The sequence below is a fragment of the Podarcis liolepis genome, assembly GCF_965112155.1.
Source record: "Podarcis liolepis genome assembly, chromosome: 4".
In the NCBI taxonomy this organism is placed as follows: Eukaryota; Metazoa; Chordata; class Lepidosauria; order Squamata; family Lacertidae; genus Podarcis; species Podarcis liolepis.
In genome coordinates, this window is record NC_139558.1 from 54,536,923 (window position 1) to 54,553,727 (window position 16,805).

Genomic DNA, 16,805 nt, shown 5'->3' on the forward strand with positions numbered 1-16,805 from the left:
GGAGGAGTTTGGATTTGATATCCCACTTTATCACTACCCTAAGGAGTCTCAAAGCAGCTAACAATCTCCTTTTCTCTTCCTTCCCCACAAGAAACACTCTGTGAGGTGAGTGAGGCTGAGAGACTTCAGAGAAGTGTGACTAGCCCAAGGTCACCCAGCAGCTGCATGTGGAGGATCAGGGAATCGAACCCAGTTCACCAGATTACGAGTCCACCACTCTTAACCACTACACCACACTGGCTCTGTGCTTTAAAAGAGGAAGCTAAGCTATCAGATCACCAATTAAAAAGTCAATTCCACCTCTCAGCTCACGAAAGGGGGTATAAGTGTACCCACTGACCTCACTCTAGCATGTCTCAGTTCTAAACTATGACAATCTCACCTAATTGCTATTTTACTAGAGGCCAAAAATAGGGATATTGTTAACTCAAGTTTTTTTGAAATGCTTAGCGAAATTGGGGAAACGTGGTGATGAATACACCATCCAGAAGATCACCATAAAGAGAAATAATGTATTACAATGTGACTAACACAGCAACTTTAAATGACCATACTGAGCAGGCTGACTTCACCAGTCAAAGAATACAACAGAGTGTGGGAATATTTCAACATGTAGAAATTCCAGAGGAAATCATCATCAAACTGGATCAATACATTAAGATACTATCAGGGGTAAACATTCAAATTGATGGTTTCCATAGAGTGCTATGATAAAGGGGCTTGTATTCCATGTAGCATTAAGTAAGCATCCCGCTAGCACAATGATTTCCACTTGCACAATAGGACTTTCCCCTCCTCCACCCTTAAACCTCTCCTTTTTCCAACCCTCTGAAGCAGATTTGGGGGGAGAGTGCTGTACACACAGTGTAGGACAGGGTGGGATGTCCTGTTGCATAAACATAAATCCTTTCACTGACAGGACAAAGGAGCTGGATACCACCCATAGTCTACAGCAGGGGTTGTCAACCTGGTTCCTGCCGCCCACTAGTGAGTGTTTCAAGATTATAGGTGTGCGGTAGGGGGTTCTACGGAACAAGCTGACTCCTCCTTCCATTGAGCACTGGTGGGTGGTAAGGAAATTTTACCATCAAGAAAGATGCATTAGTGGGCGGTAGGTATAAAAAGGTTGACTACCCCTGGTCTACAGAATGCTATCAAACAAAGTCTATATATATCTATGTACTTTAAAAATCACTCTGCTTTGTTTATATGTTCTCTTGACTTAAAGAAGATTCTGACCTATACTCCTGTTTTAGATGTGAGTTGTGATAATGAATCTAACAATTCTTCAACAGCATGCAAATGATGGTGTTAGATCGGTAGATAAGATACATTCTACATCTGCACCAAAATTACCATCATATGTACATTTATTTTTAATCACTAATTATTATATTGAAGAACCATCTTACTCCCACTGTTGCACCTATCATTCTTTATGAAGAATTACAACTGGATATGCAGCCCAAATTTATTACAGAAACTATTTCCATTTGGATGGATATTTCTCTCTCATCTTTCAACTAGCTTGGCTGAAAACAACACACAATAGTAGATTGTAAGCCATATGAACTTCTGCCCCCTGCAATGAATAGTATATTTATTTAGGGTGTTTATGTATCACCCATCACAATACACAGGGCAGTTTCCAACATGACTTAAACAAAATAATTATAAAATATACAATAAATCCATTAAAATTAATATATATTAGATAATGCACAAATTAAAATAGTGATTAAAACAGTGAGATAACTCCCAGTGTAATAAAATAAAATACAGCACCATTTTAAAAGTACAAACTTTTATAAAGCTAGCACCAGGCAAGTAGGTGTTAGGAAGGAGATGTAGGACATTATTGCATCACCATCATCAATTTAAGTGATTTTCAATCTATGTTTGATGGACTGATAAAAGAGTTTAGAAGCTTATAAAGGGCTCCTTAATGAGAAAAGTCAAGCATGGTGGACAAGCTTAACTGAAAGACAGCTTGGCTACAACTACCTATTTCAATCTGCAATGTAAGGCTGCAGGGGAGCATTAGGTATATTCTAGGCTAGGGTACACAGTGAGATAATGAGTCCCCAAAGCCTGTCCAGCACTCTTCTGCATTACCCTGGGGGTTTCACAGCTGAGATTCATGCAACCGTTAAATTTATACGGAAAAGGTCCTCTGAACATAGAAAGTTTGGAAACCTCCTGATCTAAAGCATATGCAATAACAGGTAATCAAATACTACAGTATTACTTACCTGAAGGTAACACTACTGCTTTAGATGGCTCGGTTGGTGTAGTTTTACTAGTACCAGGACTTAAGAGTTTCACATAGTTAGCAGGAAACCATCCTATCTGTCGTTTTTTCCCACGAGCCTAGTAAGAAAACAATAGCTTAGCATTTTGACTATCAAAATTATCTTGGCGGGAGCAGCTCTGTCTGAATTCTGTATTTGAAATACAAAAAAACCAGTCACTCAACAGTGCAGTGCTCTGAACTTGTTCAAAGTTTAGAGTTTGGATCCAGGATGAACAGAAGCAATGTGCAGTGTTCAATGCCTCCCTGAAGCCCTCGATATATCACATAAGAACAGCCTAATGGATCAGGTGAATGGCTCGTCTAGTACAGCATCCTGTTCCCACAGTGGCCAGGTAAATGCCTATGGGAAAGTTGTAAGAAGCAGAGGAGCACTCTCTCATCTTGCAATTTCCAGCAACTGGTACAGTATTCAGGAGCATATAGCCTCCAACTGTGGAGATGGAGCATGCTGTTCTGGAGTGCCTACTGACCCACAGAAACAGCTTATTGGATGTGAAAGAGGCAGACTAGAAAGGGTGAGTCAGGAAAATGCCATTGCACAAATGGAACTCCACCCAGAGTTGTTTGGATCTAAGTTTATGGATGGAATTCAACTTTGGAATTCATTTCAGGCAAGCAGAAATGAACTGACAGAACCATCTCCCCACAGAGCCAATTGCCGGGGGGACAAAGGGGGGAAACCATGTTGCACTAGCAGGAAACCATTAGTGCAACTGTTTAGTTGACTTTGGCCTTAGGCCTCTGAAAATAGTATATCAAATTGTCAATACTGTACCCTAAAGTATGGCCCTCCTAATAAAGTTGACCTGATTTTCCATTAGTTATGGCTGTAAATGTAATGACATCTGTTGCTGTGTGGTAAATGGTTAAGTAGATATAGCTGCCTCATCAATACACTTCCTTTATTGCATTGCAAAAAGTGAATTACAGATCTGACAGTTTTGACATTATCAAGAAAAAAATTGCCAAGGACCTCTAGCCCCTAGTATGGACCACAGATTTCAAAAGCAACTCTTAATAGTTGAGGTAACAACTATTCATTTTGTCCCGTTTTGACTCTCATTATCATCCAGGAAGAAATAATTCTTAAATCATCACTCTCTTTACCGGTATAGCTCCTTTTAAACAGGAGGTTTTTATATACTTCCATTCTTTCTAAGTTTTAATGCCATTGAATGTGTATGTGCAAAGCCTAATTAAGCAAAGGTATAAATACACAGCAACAGGCAAGCATGATTGCCATGGCCACAGCACCATAATCTCTTCAGTTTGAAGAGCGCTACTATCATTGCCTGTGATCTTTTCTTCAAGGGTTTAATTCATATAGTAGAGTGAACTGCTGTGCTGCCCTATTTAATAGTCTAAATGGGGCAGCATAGCAGTTCACTCCACACCAAGTTAAAAACTACATGCTATTTTTCTCATGAGTGAAGGAATTGTTACCCCAAACCTAAAAAGGAAAAGAAGTACCAGGAAGCTGTTGATGAAAAAAATGATTGGTTTGAAAAGATATCACTTTCATTTCAGGTTTAAAAAGAAATAAATAACAGCACCAGATAAATCTTTCATTTTATGTCTACAATTTTTGTAGCTTTCATTCTCTTTATACGTAAGTAAAAGGTAAGAGCCAAAAATAGTCACTAACTTGAAGCTCTCCTTCCCACCATCCACCAGGATTTTTCTTCCTGATAAGTATTAGCTGACCAGGAGCAAGCGTAAGCTGTTCAGGACCTGTTGCTATGTACGAAGCAATAACTTGAGCAATTTCTGTTAATTCAAAAAGAAATTATTTTCATTAATCTGAAAATCACTTCCATTGTATTGTGTCTCCAATTGTTATAGTGTGGTTCTTGCCATTTCATCTACAGATTGCAAATAAAGACACTTTTCAATATAGCTATCAGGGAGTTGCTGTTTTTTAAACAGCAAAATTAGACCACACCAGAAACAAGTGAATGATATGATGCAATGTAATCAGAACATTCTATTACACTACTTCAATTTATGCTTCCTCTTAAGCAAATCACTTGAAGGTCAGTTGTAATAGGAGCTGCAACAACGCAGTGCTGAGCTAAATGTAATGTCAGTCCTCAACACTGTGTTCTAGAAAGAAAGTCATGTGTCTCAAAGCTAATTATCAATTAGAGGAGAAAGAGTCAGGCACCCCATCTTACAAAATCTTCACATTTATATTTCACGCAGAAGTGCCTGTAAGTCATGCCACTGGTATGATATTAAAAAGCTGTAGGGCAAATGCACTTATTCTTTAAAATCCTTTGTATAGTTATATCTGTACAAAGAATTATTTTGCAAAAGTTAATTTTGTTTCTCAGAGCACGGCTTACCAGGTTTCTTGCCTAAGCTTCCTGTTTTTCCAGCTGTTCCAGGCACCTTTAAATAATAGAACAAACATAACTCACACTTCCATAGAGAACATTGCAAGCTGATTTGGAAATAGAGAAGTTTTCAAAACTGTAATATTGTAAGGTAAGATATTCTGCTGCTGAAAGTAAGTGGCAAAAGTCTCACAGGGTTCATGTAAGCCCTTGGGTAAACTACAAGTCCTTATTCCTGGGCTAAGTACAGAGCAAGGAAAATTGATGGTTAAACTTCATATATGGGAGCCCTTTTCTATTATTCCTATCTTAAATTACAACATCAGAGTTAGAGCTATGTATACGCTGATGAAGGAAAACAGAACCTGCGTTCTGGCAATCCGAACTGGGCACCAAGAAAGTTTGCAGACACGAGGGCAAATCTGCTTAATTTAATTTGCATAATTTCATCTGGGTTCTTTTCACTTCGACTTTCAACAACAGCAATCGCACAAACAAATGACACAGCTACTATATTACATGCAGATATAACATGTAAAAACACAAGCAATTTTACAGGATTGTCACACATTACAGTCTACATGAATGTTTAACATAGGCAATTTGTAAATGTGTCAAGTCATATTCAGTAATTCTTAAAGTCAAACATAATACCACCTTGTGTTATACTGAAATCTAAATCCATTCTACTTTCAATTCTGCTTTATAAAATTAGCCCTCCACATGTGGCCCACTAATTCTTTGTTTTTTAATAAAATGCATGCATATGTGTGCATTTTACCTCAGAGTCTTTGAGTCTAACATAGTTAGATGGAAATACTCCTGATTTATCGCCCAATGTTCCTGTCCACCAGTCTCCATCCTTCTTGGTCACAAGAATTAAATCCCCTTGCTGAAATGTTAAATCTCCTTGTTCAGAACTTTCGTAAGTGTACATGGCAACATATTCTGGAGGGAGGAAATTTTTAGAAATGAGAAAGTACTCGTCAATCATATAATATTGTTTTATGGGAAAGAGTGGTGTCCTAATGTCCAATAGAAAAAGGGTAATGTAATACAGGATACATTCTGCTCTCAAGTGCAGTGGTACCTCGTGTTAAGAACTTAATTCGTTCTGGAGGTCCATTCTTAACCTGAAACTGTTCTTAACCTGAGGTACCATTTAGCTAATAGGGTCTCCCGCTGCCGCCGCACCACCAGAGCACAATTTCTGTTCTCATCCTGAAGCAAAGTTCTTAACCCGAGGTACTATTTCTGGGTTAGCAGAGTCTGTAACCTGAAGCATCTGTAACCTGAAGCGTCTGTAACCCAAGGTACCACTGTATTGAAATCCACCAGCTATTTCTGTTCTCACAAAATGACTTCAAGCCAGTGCAAGATGAAAACAAGACCTGAGGCTCATGAAGGCTCATAACAATGAATAATAGTTTGCCATAATGTGCAAACTGTGCAATTTAGTTAACAAAACAATTGTTTTCCAGAAAATGTAACACAGGAAAGTTTGATGATACTGTTTATTTCACATAATTTTGCTCTCAAACACCCAGTATTTAGGCAATAGTATCAACAACAACAACTTTATTATTTACATGCCACCCATCAGACTGGGTTGCCCTAGCCACTCTGGGCAACAAATCATGGTATTTTCAGGGTTCTCCAGTTAAAACATTCTTACCTTCCCCTGAAACTGAAGATTTTGTAACTGGTGATGTTCTCTTCAGGTTAGCAGGACTCTCTGAAGACCCAGAATCCATGCTTAAAGAAACAAGAGTAAACATTTCATTGTCTAAATTAACATGATTACAGAATATGAAAAGGGTACAGAGCACAATGATAAAAGTGGAAGTATTTCTTTTATAAACATTATTCTAATTTTTATTTGCAATCTTAATAGTACTTCCACATTGTACAAAAGTAGTTAAGTCTACATCAGTCCCCTCTAGGGATGGGTAGTTTGAGGGTGTGAGACACTGCCTTGTCTGAGCATTGAACCCATCAAAGGAAGGTTCTAAGATGGGTCTCCGTTTATCTGCTTTATAAATAAAAATTGTGCACTGCATGGGCCTCCAACAACACAAAGCTCTGTGTGGTGAGGCTATTTTATTGATATGTTCCAAAACGTCCTTTTGCGGAATCTACTTTATTAAGATTTCTGGAAAAACGTACTTAACTTTGTTTATTTCCCCCCCTCTAAATACAATGATGTGCTCCACACAATTCTTGTTCTTTGTTTTATTTGTGTTGTGCTTATTAAGTTTCCAAAAACAACAGTTTTTTGAAGGTACTTAATACTTCCTCTACCTCTCTTTTGTTAAAGGCACTCGGACCACTGTTCTATACATGCACATTAAAGAAAAACATTGCAAGGGCCTAAATAAAATTTTAGTGAGATTCTTTTCAAATGTTATTACATACCAGGGCTTCTGTCCCTGCTTGCTGCGCTCACCAGCTCTGCCTACTCCTGTGCCATTCACACTTTCCCTACACCTGACCCCTCCCTTTACACCTCACCCACCCCTCTCATCTCCCCCCCACACAGTTTGCCCCCCCCTCTCCTTTCACAGCCCAGCTCAACCTCCACCCACTTTTAGAAGAGGGGAGTGCTTTACAGAGTGCCTTGCTAAACACTCTGTGAAGCATCTCTGCCCCCCTCCTCTCTGCAGCTGCACTTAACACAGACTCTGTCTGTGCTTCACAGCACAGCTTACTATACTGCTTTGTGAAGCATCTCTTCCCACAGTAAACACCTACCACTACCCTGCCTGCTGATTGTCACAATGGAGTTGGTGTAGCTGCCAATGAACTGCACATGAACTCCAGAACATGATGGCAGCTTTAAATGTATAGAGGAAGAAAGGTCCTGTAACGTCTGACAAAATCAAATACCTTGTTGATTTCCTTATAGGACCTGAAATAAGCTTCACATAGGATTTAGGAAACCAGCCTTTTTGCCCTTGAACTTCTCCAAACCACCACATGTCTTGCTGTTCTAACACCGTGATAATATCATTCTTGTTAAAATTAAGATGGTTGTCCTTTTTGGCTCTCCAAGGATACAGGGCCTGTGCTTGAAGTCCCTCCACTTTTTCACCCTGGTTAGATATATGAAGAGAACAGTAATTTATGCAGTGTATTTCAGGAAACAAGAGTGGTTTATCATGATTTCTAAGCTCTTCCCATCTACTCCCTAAGAGTAAATTGTTTCTTGCATTTGCATGAATTGTACACCACAACTCATTCTATCTGCAGCTCTACATTTATTTGCAAGCACTTAACACAAAAAGCTGTATTGTTTGTCATCAAGTTTGCTTGTATCAAGTTTTTATCTACACTGTCTGGAAGTGGCTTTCCAGGACTTCAGGCAGGAGCTATATCTACCCACAGCAGAGATGTCAGCTGCTAGGCATGTGCTCTCCTACTGAACTACTCCTGGAAAGCACTGCTTTACTGAGAAGCTTATTTATATTTAACACACATGAAAACTATTTAATAAATTTAAAGGCTGACTTTAATGCATATAGCAAATGTACAAAATTATTTTGAGTTTGTGATTGTACCACTATGTTTACATGGTATCAGGGTAGCACTACTGTGTACACCAGAGCTTTCCAAACTTTTCATGTTGGTGACACACTTTTTAGACATGCACCATTTCGCAACACAGTAACTCAGTTTAACTAGCAATCCAAAGGTTAAACTAACCTCTTTCCAGTCCCATGGAGAGTGTTCGCACAACACACCTACACACTTCAGCCAACACACTAATGTCTTGCGACACACAGTTTGGAAAGCTCTGGGGTACACTAATGACTGGAGAATCAGGAATACAGTCATACCTCTGGTTGCGAACGTGATCCGTGCGGAAGGCATGTTCGCAACCCACAGTGTTCGCAGCCTGAAGCGCAGCGCCTGCACATGTGCATAACGTGATTTGCCGTTTCTGCGCATGATGTCATTTTGCGCTTCTGCGCCGAAACCCGGAAGTAACCCATTCTGGTACTTCCGGGTTCGGCACAGTCCGCAACCCGAAAACGCGCAACCCGCAGCGTTCGTAACCCAAGGTATGACTGTACCTGAAATGTTAATCACACTTATCATTCCAACTCTACAATTATACGATTCTATGTCTATTTATGCAAACTTGAGCTATTTTAGTCCCCTCCCCATTTATTTGTGTGATAATCTTAGAAGAACTCACTGACATATGCAGTACACAACATTAAACATAACTTTAGGCTTACAACCACATAGTACTACTCCACTTCTGTTGTGAAATGACAACTCACCTGCCCCAGGACAGGAGAAGGAGATGATCCAGTAACAGTGGCTGGGGTGAAGGCAGATCTTTGCCTCAACTGCCCTGTACTAGGAACAGTAAGGGAAGGTTGTGCTGCCCAAGCATCCCAGTTATCAGTCTCTTGTTTATCACTAGTACTTGCTGGCCAGCTGAAAAAGAAAGGTATGACGGGTTTGAACTGAAGATACACACAAATCTGCATGCTCTTCAAATTAATGCTTATTCCTGCCGCAGACTCTATTATCCTAAATCTCCCTCATCTACAAAATATTCACTACTGCTGTGGCAATCTTTACCCAAACCTGAGAACTCAGAAAGAGATATTGATATTCACCACAGCACATTTTTGCGGCAATCAGGTATTAGCTGGGCGCTGGTGCTTCTTCTTCAGACACTTAGGATCAGCTATGAGGAACCAGCAATGAAAGGCTCCCAGGCAACTATGATCATATTTTGTCTCACTGCCTTTGAAGTTACATGAACGGTTTGTTTGCTTTTAAAGAAACCATTTTATTTCTTTGGGTTTTTTTAAGTTTGTAGTATGAGAAAAGCAAGGTTTTTCCTGACAAACAAGCTTGTTTGATGTACAGGTCTTGGCTACAATGTGCAATAATATAATGTTACTCAAATTATATATACATAAAAATTGCTACCACAGAAATGAAGCAGAATCTTAAACTGGTTCTCTGAGATGACTGGTGCTCCAGAACCTTGGAATTTTAAGAGAGAGAATTCTTCCTGCCACCAACAGGTGGATCTGAATTCCATCCTGATGTACTCTTATATGCACAGGAGAAAATATTTTCAATAAAGCAATTCATTACCTGTGGCAGGCTAGTAATAATTTTGTTAGTATGAACTTTTGTAAGTGTATTTGCTATGATGCTGAATTAACTTCATAATGCTACCAATATGCCATAAACAACTAAGATATTATCGGTGGCTCAAATGTTTTGCAGACTTAACTGCAAGACTACTTTAAACCATGTGGATTATTCACCTTTACAGTTATAAAGGAGAAAGAAAGGAAAATTGAACCCCAATGAAACCGTACGTTGAACTGAAGTCTGCCCAGTTGTTGGCAGTTGTACTTGAATCTGTAGGAACAGGCGGTGCCAGCGGTGTTGTGGGGGTTTCACGCAATGAAACTTTAGGTGCAGCTCCAGCATCAGTTACCGGCTTTACAGAATTTGTAATTTCATTTTCAGAAATTCTCTCTGCATAGTTTGCAGGAAACCATCCTGTTTTCCCTTTCAGTTCACCTCCAAGCCACCCAGGCTCTCCAGTTTGGCTTTCATCCACCTGTACAAATAAACCATATATTATATAAGATACAATACACAATTAATAAATTTTCTCCAAAAAGCATGGCACCTGAAAGTTAAGGAACAGTGTTATTGCTGCATGTACTAACTATTCCATGACGTTACAGCTACTTAAAAACAACAACCCCAAAGTACATTTGTAGTGATTATGGCTTTAATAAAATCCAAATGTGAAATTAAAGCAGATATTTTGCAGAAACTGCTGTTGTCTCAAAATAACCAGTTGCAATAAATCGATTACAGGCTGCAAAATTTTTGCAGCAGTGTAATCTAAATCTTTCTAGATTTTCCAAAGGGTAGGAGACACAGTGAGTTGGAACAACTGTAATTGTACTGACATCTATAGATTGATTTTTTAATGTTTTATGTTGTAAGCCGACTTCATATACTTTATGAAACTGCAGATCATAAGTACTTAAAAACGCTTCAATGAAGGTAGGAAAACACAAACGGGTTCATTCTGGGACAGCCACATCCCTCCCTCAGTTTGATTTCCTGCCTTTGACAACAAGGTGGAGCTCATGCTGAAAGACCTTTAAGATCATTGGGGAAGCCTGCATTATGGGCTGCGCTACTAAGACTGTGGGCAGGAAGGAACCTGATCTGGAATAAATCTCTCCCCAATTTGGGGACGAATGATCCTTCAGATCCAAGCCCTTTTTTCCTCACCAACAGACTCCCTTTTTGGCCCTACTAATGGAGCATCAACTTCATTCAGGCTAGGGCGGTTACAGTGTTCCATTTCCATTGTCAGTTCTATTTCCTCTAGACTAAGTACATTACAGTGGTGCCTCGCAAGACGAAATTAATTCGTTCCGCAAGTCTCTTCGTCTTGCGGTTTTTTCGTCTTGCGATGCATGGTTTCCCATAGGAATGCATTGAAAATCAATTAATGCGTTCCTAGGGAAACCGCCTTCAGACCAGGTCCGGGGACAGTCTGTCCCCGGACCTCTTCTGAAGGCTGGGGGGGGGGGGGACAAGGGCTTTTCTTCCCACCCCCAGCATTTTAAAAAACCCCGGGACAGCGGAGGACTTCTCCGCTGTCCGGGCTATCTTAAAATGCTGGCGGGCGGCATTTTAAAATCGCCCCGGGACAGCGGAGGACTTCTCCGCTGTCCGGGGCGATTTAAAAGCCCCTGGGAAGGCAGGCAGGGGGGACAAAGACTTTTGCCCCCCGCCAGCCTTCAGAAGAGGTGTTCCCGCCCCCCGGGCTTCGGAGCAGCGTTCCGAAGCCTGGCGGCGGGGGCAGGTGTTCCCGCCCCCCCGGCTTCGGAGCGTTCCCGGGGAGATTTTAAAATGCTGGGGGTCGGGAGCGAACGCTTCGCTCCCGCCCGCCAGCATTTTAAGATCGCCCGGGACAGCAGAGACTTCTCTGCTGTCCCAGGGAGATTTTAAAATGCTGGGGGTCGGCAGCGAACGCTTCGCTCCCGCCCGCCAGCATTTTAAGATCGCCCGGGACAGCAGAGACTTCTCTACTGTCCTGGGGAGATTTTAAAATGCTGGGGGTCGGGAACGAACGCTTCGCTGCCGACCCCCAGCATTTTAAAATCTCCCCGGGACAGCAGAGAAGTCTCTGCTGTCCCAGGGAGATTTTAAAATGCTGGCGGGCGGGAGCGAACGCTTCGCTCCCGCCCGCCAGCATTTTAAGATCGCCCGGGGCAGCGGAGAAGTCTCCGCTGTCCCGGGAAGGCAGGCGGGGGGGAGCAAAGACTTTTGCCCCCCGTGGGCCTTCAGAAGAGGTCCAGGACCTCTTCTGAAGGCCGGCTGTGGGCGAAAGTCTTTGCTCCCAACCGCCAGCAATTTAAAACAGGTCCCCGGAGATTTCCCTATGGGCTTTCGTCTTGCGAAGCAAGCCCATAGGGAAATTCGTCTTGCGAAGCAACTTGCAAACGGAAAACCCTTTCGTCTTGCGGGTTTTCCGTCTTGCGAGGCATTCGTCTTGCGGGGTACCACTGTACTTTAAGACACCACTCCATCTTAATTTGACCTTTCAGCCTCTAGGACGTTACAGTTTCACAACATGTTATCTATCATTAGGATAGATACAACATTTGTGTTTTTGTGTAACACTATATTCTTCTCTTACCATGATTATGTCTCCTGGCTGGATAGTGATTTCATCATGACTTCGGGATTCAAATGGATAAAGTGCTCGATAATAGACTATTTTTACATCTTCCGGAGCAGAAATTGTTAATGGAGCCTTTTCTATACACACAAAAGCAAAAGCATAACAAGGTTTATTATATAGAAAAAAGGGCATTTTTGCTTGCACAAATGCTACACTATTTTTCATTATACTCCTGCTGAACAGAATGTTATCTTCATTTTACCAAAGGAGAAACAAAGAAAAGTCAATCACATTTGAATTTAAAAACATTTGAAACTAAGTCAGAATCTAATCTGTATGTGATTTTTTTTTACTCTGTTGCATCTAAAGAATTGAGGATGCATTGCAACAAACTCATAACTGAAGTGTAATAGCCCTTACGGCATATATACTAAAGGCCTTTGTAAATTGCACACCCATGCATACAATAAAAAGTATATTCATAGGATACATAAAATCTATCAAAAATATAATGCCTGTTTTGGGAAAACATGTTCAAAGCATTATTAAAGATAAAGTTAACTAAGCATAAAGGGAAAGCTAACCTCTGGAACACCAAGCACTCCCACTCTTTACTTACACTAGATGGCTATTATTACTTTAGTATCAGAAGCCCTATGCCTCTAAATACCAGTTGCTGGGAAAGAGGGGAGCCAATTTGGGCCCCAGGTTATGGGTGCCCAGTGTGTGTGACATCATGCCGCCCGCCCACCTGGCCTTGGAACCTGACTTCTGGTGCCACCGAAAGTTGGGTTCCAAGGTCCTGCAAGCCCTTGGACAGCATCTCTGAGGTCTCAGGAGGCCTCTGACATGACTTCCGGTGCTTTGCTGCATTCGCAAGCCGAAAAGACGCAACATGAACCAAACGCAACACAAGGTATGACTGTACATTTTTCTCAGAGGTCCAAGAATGGAAACAATGTGCCCTGGTATCATCTAACATTGACTTCTCCCAGTGATGGAGAATCTTTAGGGAACTTACATTCCAAGTAATGCCATTTACCTATCCTGCAGGTCTATATTAGTTTGGGAAGGGAGGAATGAATAGATTTTCACCACCAGAGGCAAACTCTGAACCCAGTAACTAGAATGTATTTTAAGTTCTGTTCTAGTTTGGGTTTAGAGACTTTCAAGTAATGGTGCAGATTCATTTGGAACTGGGTTAAATAAAATACAGATTCAGACTTGCTTCTGTTTTGGATTAAGTTTTCCTCCCTGACCAAATTTGAATATTCTATTTTAAAAAGATACACATCTGTACATAATAATATGATGGGAATAAGACTTCTCATGTACATAACAGGATTCCCCATTGATTTGTACCTGCAGTTGACCAGGGAGCTTGGAGAGCTGGTTTTGTTGCATCTTTAAATGGATGAAAAAGTTTATCTAATTTTTCTTGCACTTCTTGCTTGCTCTTCTCATCATTCTCCTTCTTTTTGCTTAATTCTTCCCATTTTTGCTTTTCTTCTTCTTGAATTTTTCTTGGCCGTGGGAGTTCTTCCTCCTGTTGTATTCTGTCTAGCCACTGTCTCTCTCGGGTTCTTCTAATTGGTGCAGAAGAATAAAACAGGCATGATATAGGCACGTTGCCTGAATAGCTCAGTGGGAGAGATCCAATGTAGTGTGAGTGGGTGTTTCTTCACGTAATGGTGCTTCTTTTCCCTGCCCCTCCCTGCAGCCCCTTGCACACCCAAAATCTGCTCTTGAGGATTGGGAGTATCTGCAGAACAGATGTTGGGGGTGCATGGAGGGTGGGAGGGAGAAGAAGAGAAACGTGAATTCCTGTAGTTTATGTGGACATCTGTTGATTTAAAGGTGTATCATATTATATTGTTAAAATTGCTATAACCGTCCCTGGAACCTTATGGTAAATAGTGGATAATAAAATTATTTTTATTTATTTCATAAAATATATACACCACTTGACAGAGAAAAAACATCTCAAAGTGGTTTACAAAAAGAAAATCAAGAAAAATTTACACCCCTACTTTAAAACATAAAAAACTTAAAATATTAAGAGATTAAAATTACTTCAAATTTCTAAGCATCAGGGTAGGCTTGTCTAAACAAGAATAGAGTGAAACTGCCTGCTTGATCTCAATAGGCAGGAAGTTCCCAAATGTAGGTGATGCCACACTAAACAATCAAGTTATTACAAAAGCAGAACAGGCACCTCTAGTATTAATAACAACAACAATTCTGTTCTCTGTAGGGCTGAGGCCTCTGCGTTCCTTGCATGAAACTCCCTTGCTCACCCAAATCAAGCAACACTGAGCAGCCTGTACACAGATCAGTTCTGGGCAGGGATTAGTTGCACATGCTAGTTCTCCATGGGCAGAACTGAACTGTGCAGCCATACCAAGGACTGAATCCTCCATCCATCAACTGATAGGTGGAAGATTCACACCTGCTTTCTACAGGGATCAACTGTGTGTGCCAGGGAACTAGCATATGTGGTGAAGCCAAACAGGACTGGATCCCAACCAATCCGGTGACATCACCTGACAGGGTGGTGTGATTCACAGAAAATGGCCTTGTGTGTCAAATCAGAAACCCTGCCAGGCCAAGACTGGACCAGAGGTTCTCTACACCCTACTCAGCCTTTCCTATATTTGTAGGCAATGTGTTCTTCTCTAGAATGCCAAATATCTTGATGCACAAAGTTCTGTTTGTATCCTTTTCATAGAAAATGTGAAAAGTACATTTTAAGTAAATTTTACTCACCTCTGACTATCTTTTTGATTTTCCAGTTCTGATTTCCTCTCTTGCTCCTTCTGCTTTAGCCTGTCAGCTTCAATGTTCTTTTGCTTCTGCAGCTGCTGCTTGTTATGTATCTCCCTCAGCTCCTGCAACAGGGGGTGGCATGTTTTTCAGCATAAAGAACAAACGTTCATGTTTTGAACAGCCAAATGAACTAGTATTAGGAATATTGTTAAACGTTACTTTGGTACCCAGGACTGGTTACAACATGGTTGCTAGTTAAAGTTTGCTGTTCTTATTGATTTTAATTTTAAAATTTCTACCCTATTTCTCCGAAGAGACTCAAGATGGCTAGTGAACAGTAACAGAAACCTCAGAAACCCCAATATACCTTGATTTTTAAAAACAATATCCAGTCCATTTAACAAACAGATATCTGATCTGGTCTGCATAACAGACACCTGAGTGGGTGAGCCATGCCTGCCTGGGTACTTGGTACACCACCAGTCTAAGCTGTGTGTGTGTATGACTATCATCCATTAAAAGTGTGTCTTCCACATCAGGAGACCAATCCACATTGTGAGGGGCAGTTTCTGGTACTGGGTCAAAGGGACACAACGGTGGTGTTGTTAGTGTACTGCCCACCGCAATGAACTTTCCCCGACCAAATTGGTGGAAGGAGACTTGGATGTGTTAGAGGACTTCAACATTCATGCTAAGGCTGCTTCAAATGGGTTAACTCATTGCCTATCCCAGTACAATGGCCCAATCCATGTGCTCAGAGACACCCTCAACTTGGTTCCCCCCAGCAAGTCAGCAGTACTTTGTTGATTGTGGAGTTTATTGTCATGGACAAATCATTCCCTGGTGAAGTTTGAATTAGGAGCAACTATCCCACTCCGCAAGAGTGGAGGACCCATTGAGATGGTCCACTCATGGAGAATTATGAAATGGTTCCTGAATACTCTGGGGGATTTTCTGGCCGATATGGCTGGTACTTCTTCTGAGGGTATTGCTACGGAATTAAGACATGTATATGGTGATTGATATTATTGTTCCTGAGTGCCCTTGCCACTGTGGAGTTCACAGGTCACCTTGGTACTGTAGTGACCTGCATGTAATGAAGCAGGACAGTCAAAGGCTAGAGTGGTGTACATCCCAATCTGAACTTGAAGAAACATGGACGAGAGCATTTTAACATACCTATACCATGGGGTGGTAGGCATGATAAAGGGCTTTCTTTGTGGCAGCTTCAAAAATGTGGAACTCCTGTTTTATCAAGGTGCATCTTGCATCATCATTCTTGAGTTTTCATTGTCAGCTGAAGACACAGCTATCAAAGTATTTTTTGTGACCTACGTAAAAACTTGTTAATATGTGAATATTTTTGCTTTTGTGTTTAATTTAAATTTGTATTACTTCACTTATGCTCTTGTAACCAACCCTGTTGTGGAATATTGATCCAAATTTACATCCCTTTAATAATTTCCTGAGTCTGCTGTCCCAAGCCTGAAGTTTTTAATTAGCATATTAGAAAGGCTTGCAAGGAACAAGAGTTCGCATGAATACACAAGCTCTAGTACAATCAGTACACAAGGTTTGTAATCAAATTTTGCTGCTAAAGGGGATATCCTGTGGCCTCCAGAAACACTATTGCCCCAACTATGAGGAAGGAAGTTATTTGATGAGAAACTGGGACATTCTTGGAATACTACTGAAC

The 16,805-nt window shown here is 40.9% G+C and overlaps 1 protein-coding gene across 3 annotated transcripts in view; it reads right to left on the reverse strand.

Annotated features, from left to right (window-relative positions):
• Window positions 1-16,805, reverse strand: part of ITSN1 (intersectin 1) — an 84,282-nt gene that overhangs the window by 27,665 nt on the left and 39,812 nt on the right. For all 3 annotated transcript variants that reach the window (XM_083500164.1, XM_083500165.1, XM_083500166.1), the window contains exons 17-27: window positions 15,110-15,231; window positions 13,706-13,929; window positions 12,359-12,480; window positions 10,002-10,249; window positions 8,937-9,096; window positions 7,537-7,742; window positions 6,326-6,405; window positions 5,432-5,598; window positions 4,660-4,705; window positions 3,960-4,081; window positions 2,253-2,370 (exon numbers count right to left, since the gene is read on the reverse strand). In XM_083500164.1, coding sequence (XP_083356290.1) covers window positions 2,253-2,370; window positions 3,960-4,081; window positions 4,660-4,705; window positions 5,432-5,598; window positions 6,326-6,405; window positions 7,537-7,742; window positions 8,937-9,096; window positions 10,002-10,249; window positions 12,359-12,480; window positions 13,706-13,929; window positions 15,110-15,231 — 1,615 coding nt within the window. The remainder of the gene's footprint in view (window positions 1-2,252; window positions 2,371-3,959; window positions 4,082-4,659; window positions 4,706-5,431; window positions 5,599-6,325; window positions 6,406-7,536; window positions 7,743-8,936; window positions 9,097-10,001; window positions 10,250-12,358; window positions 12,481-13,705; window positions 13,930-15,109; window positions 15,232-16,805) is intronic.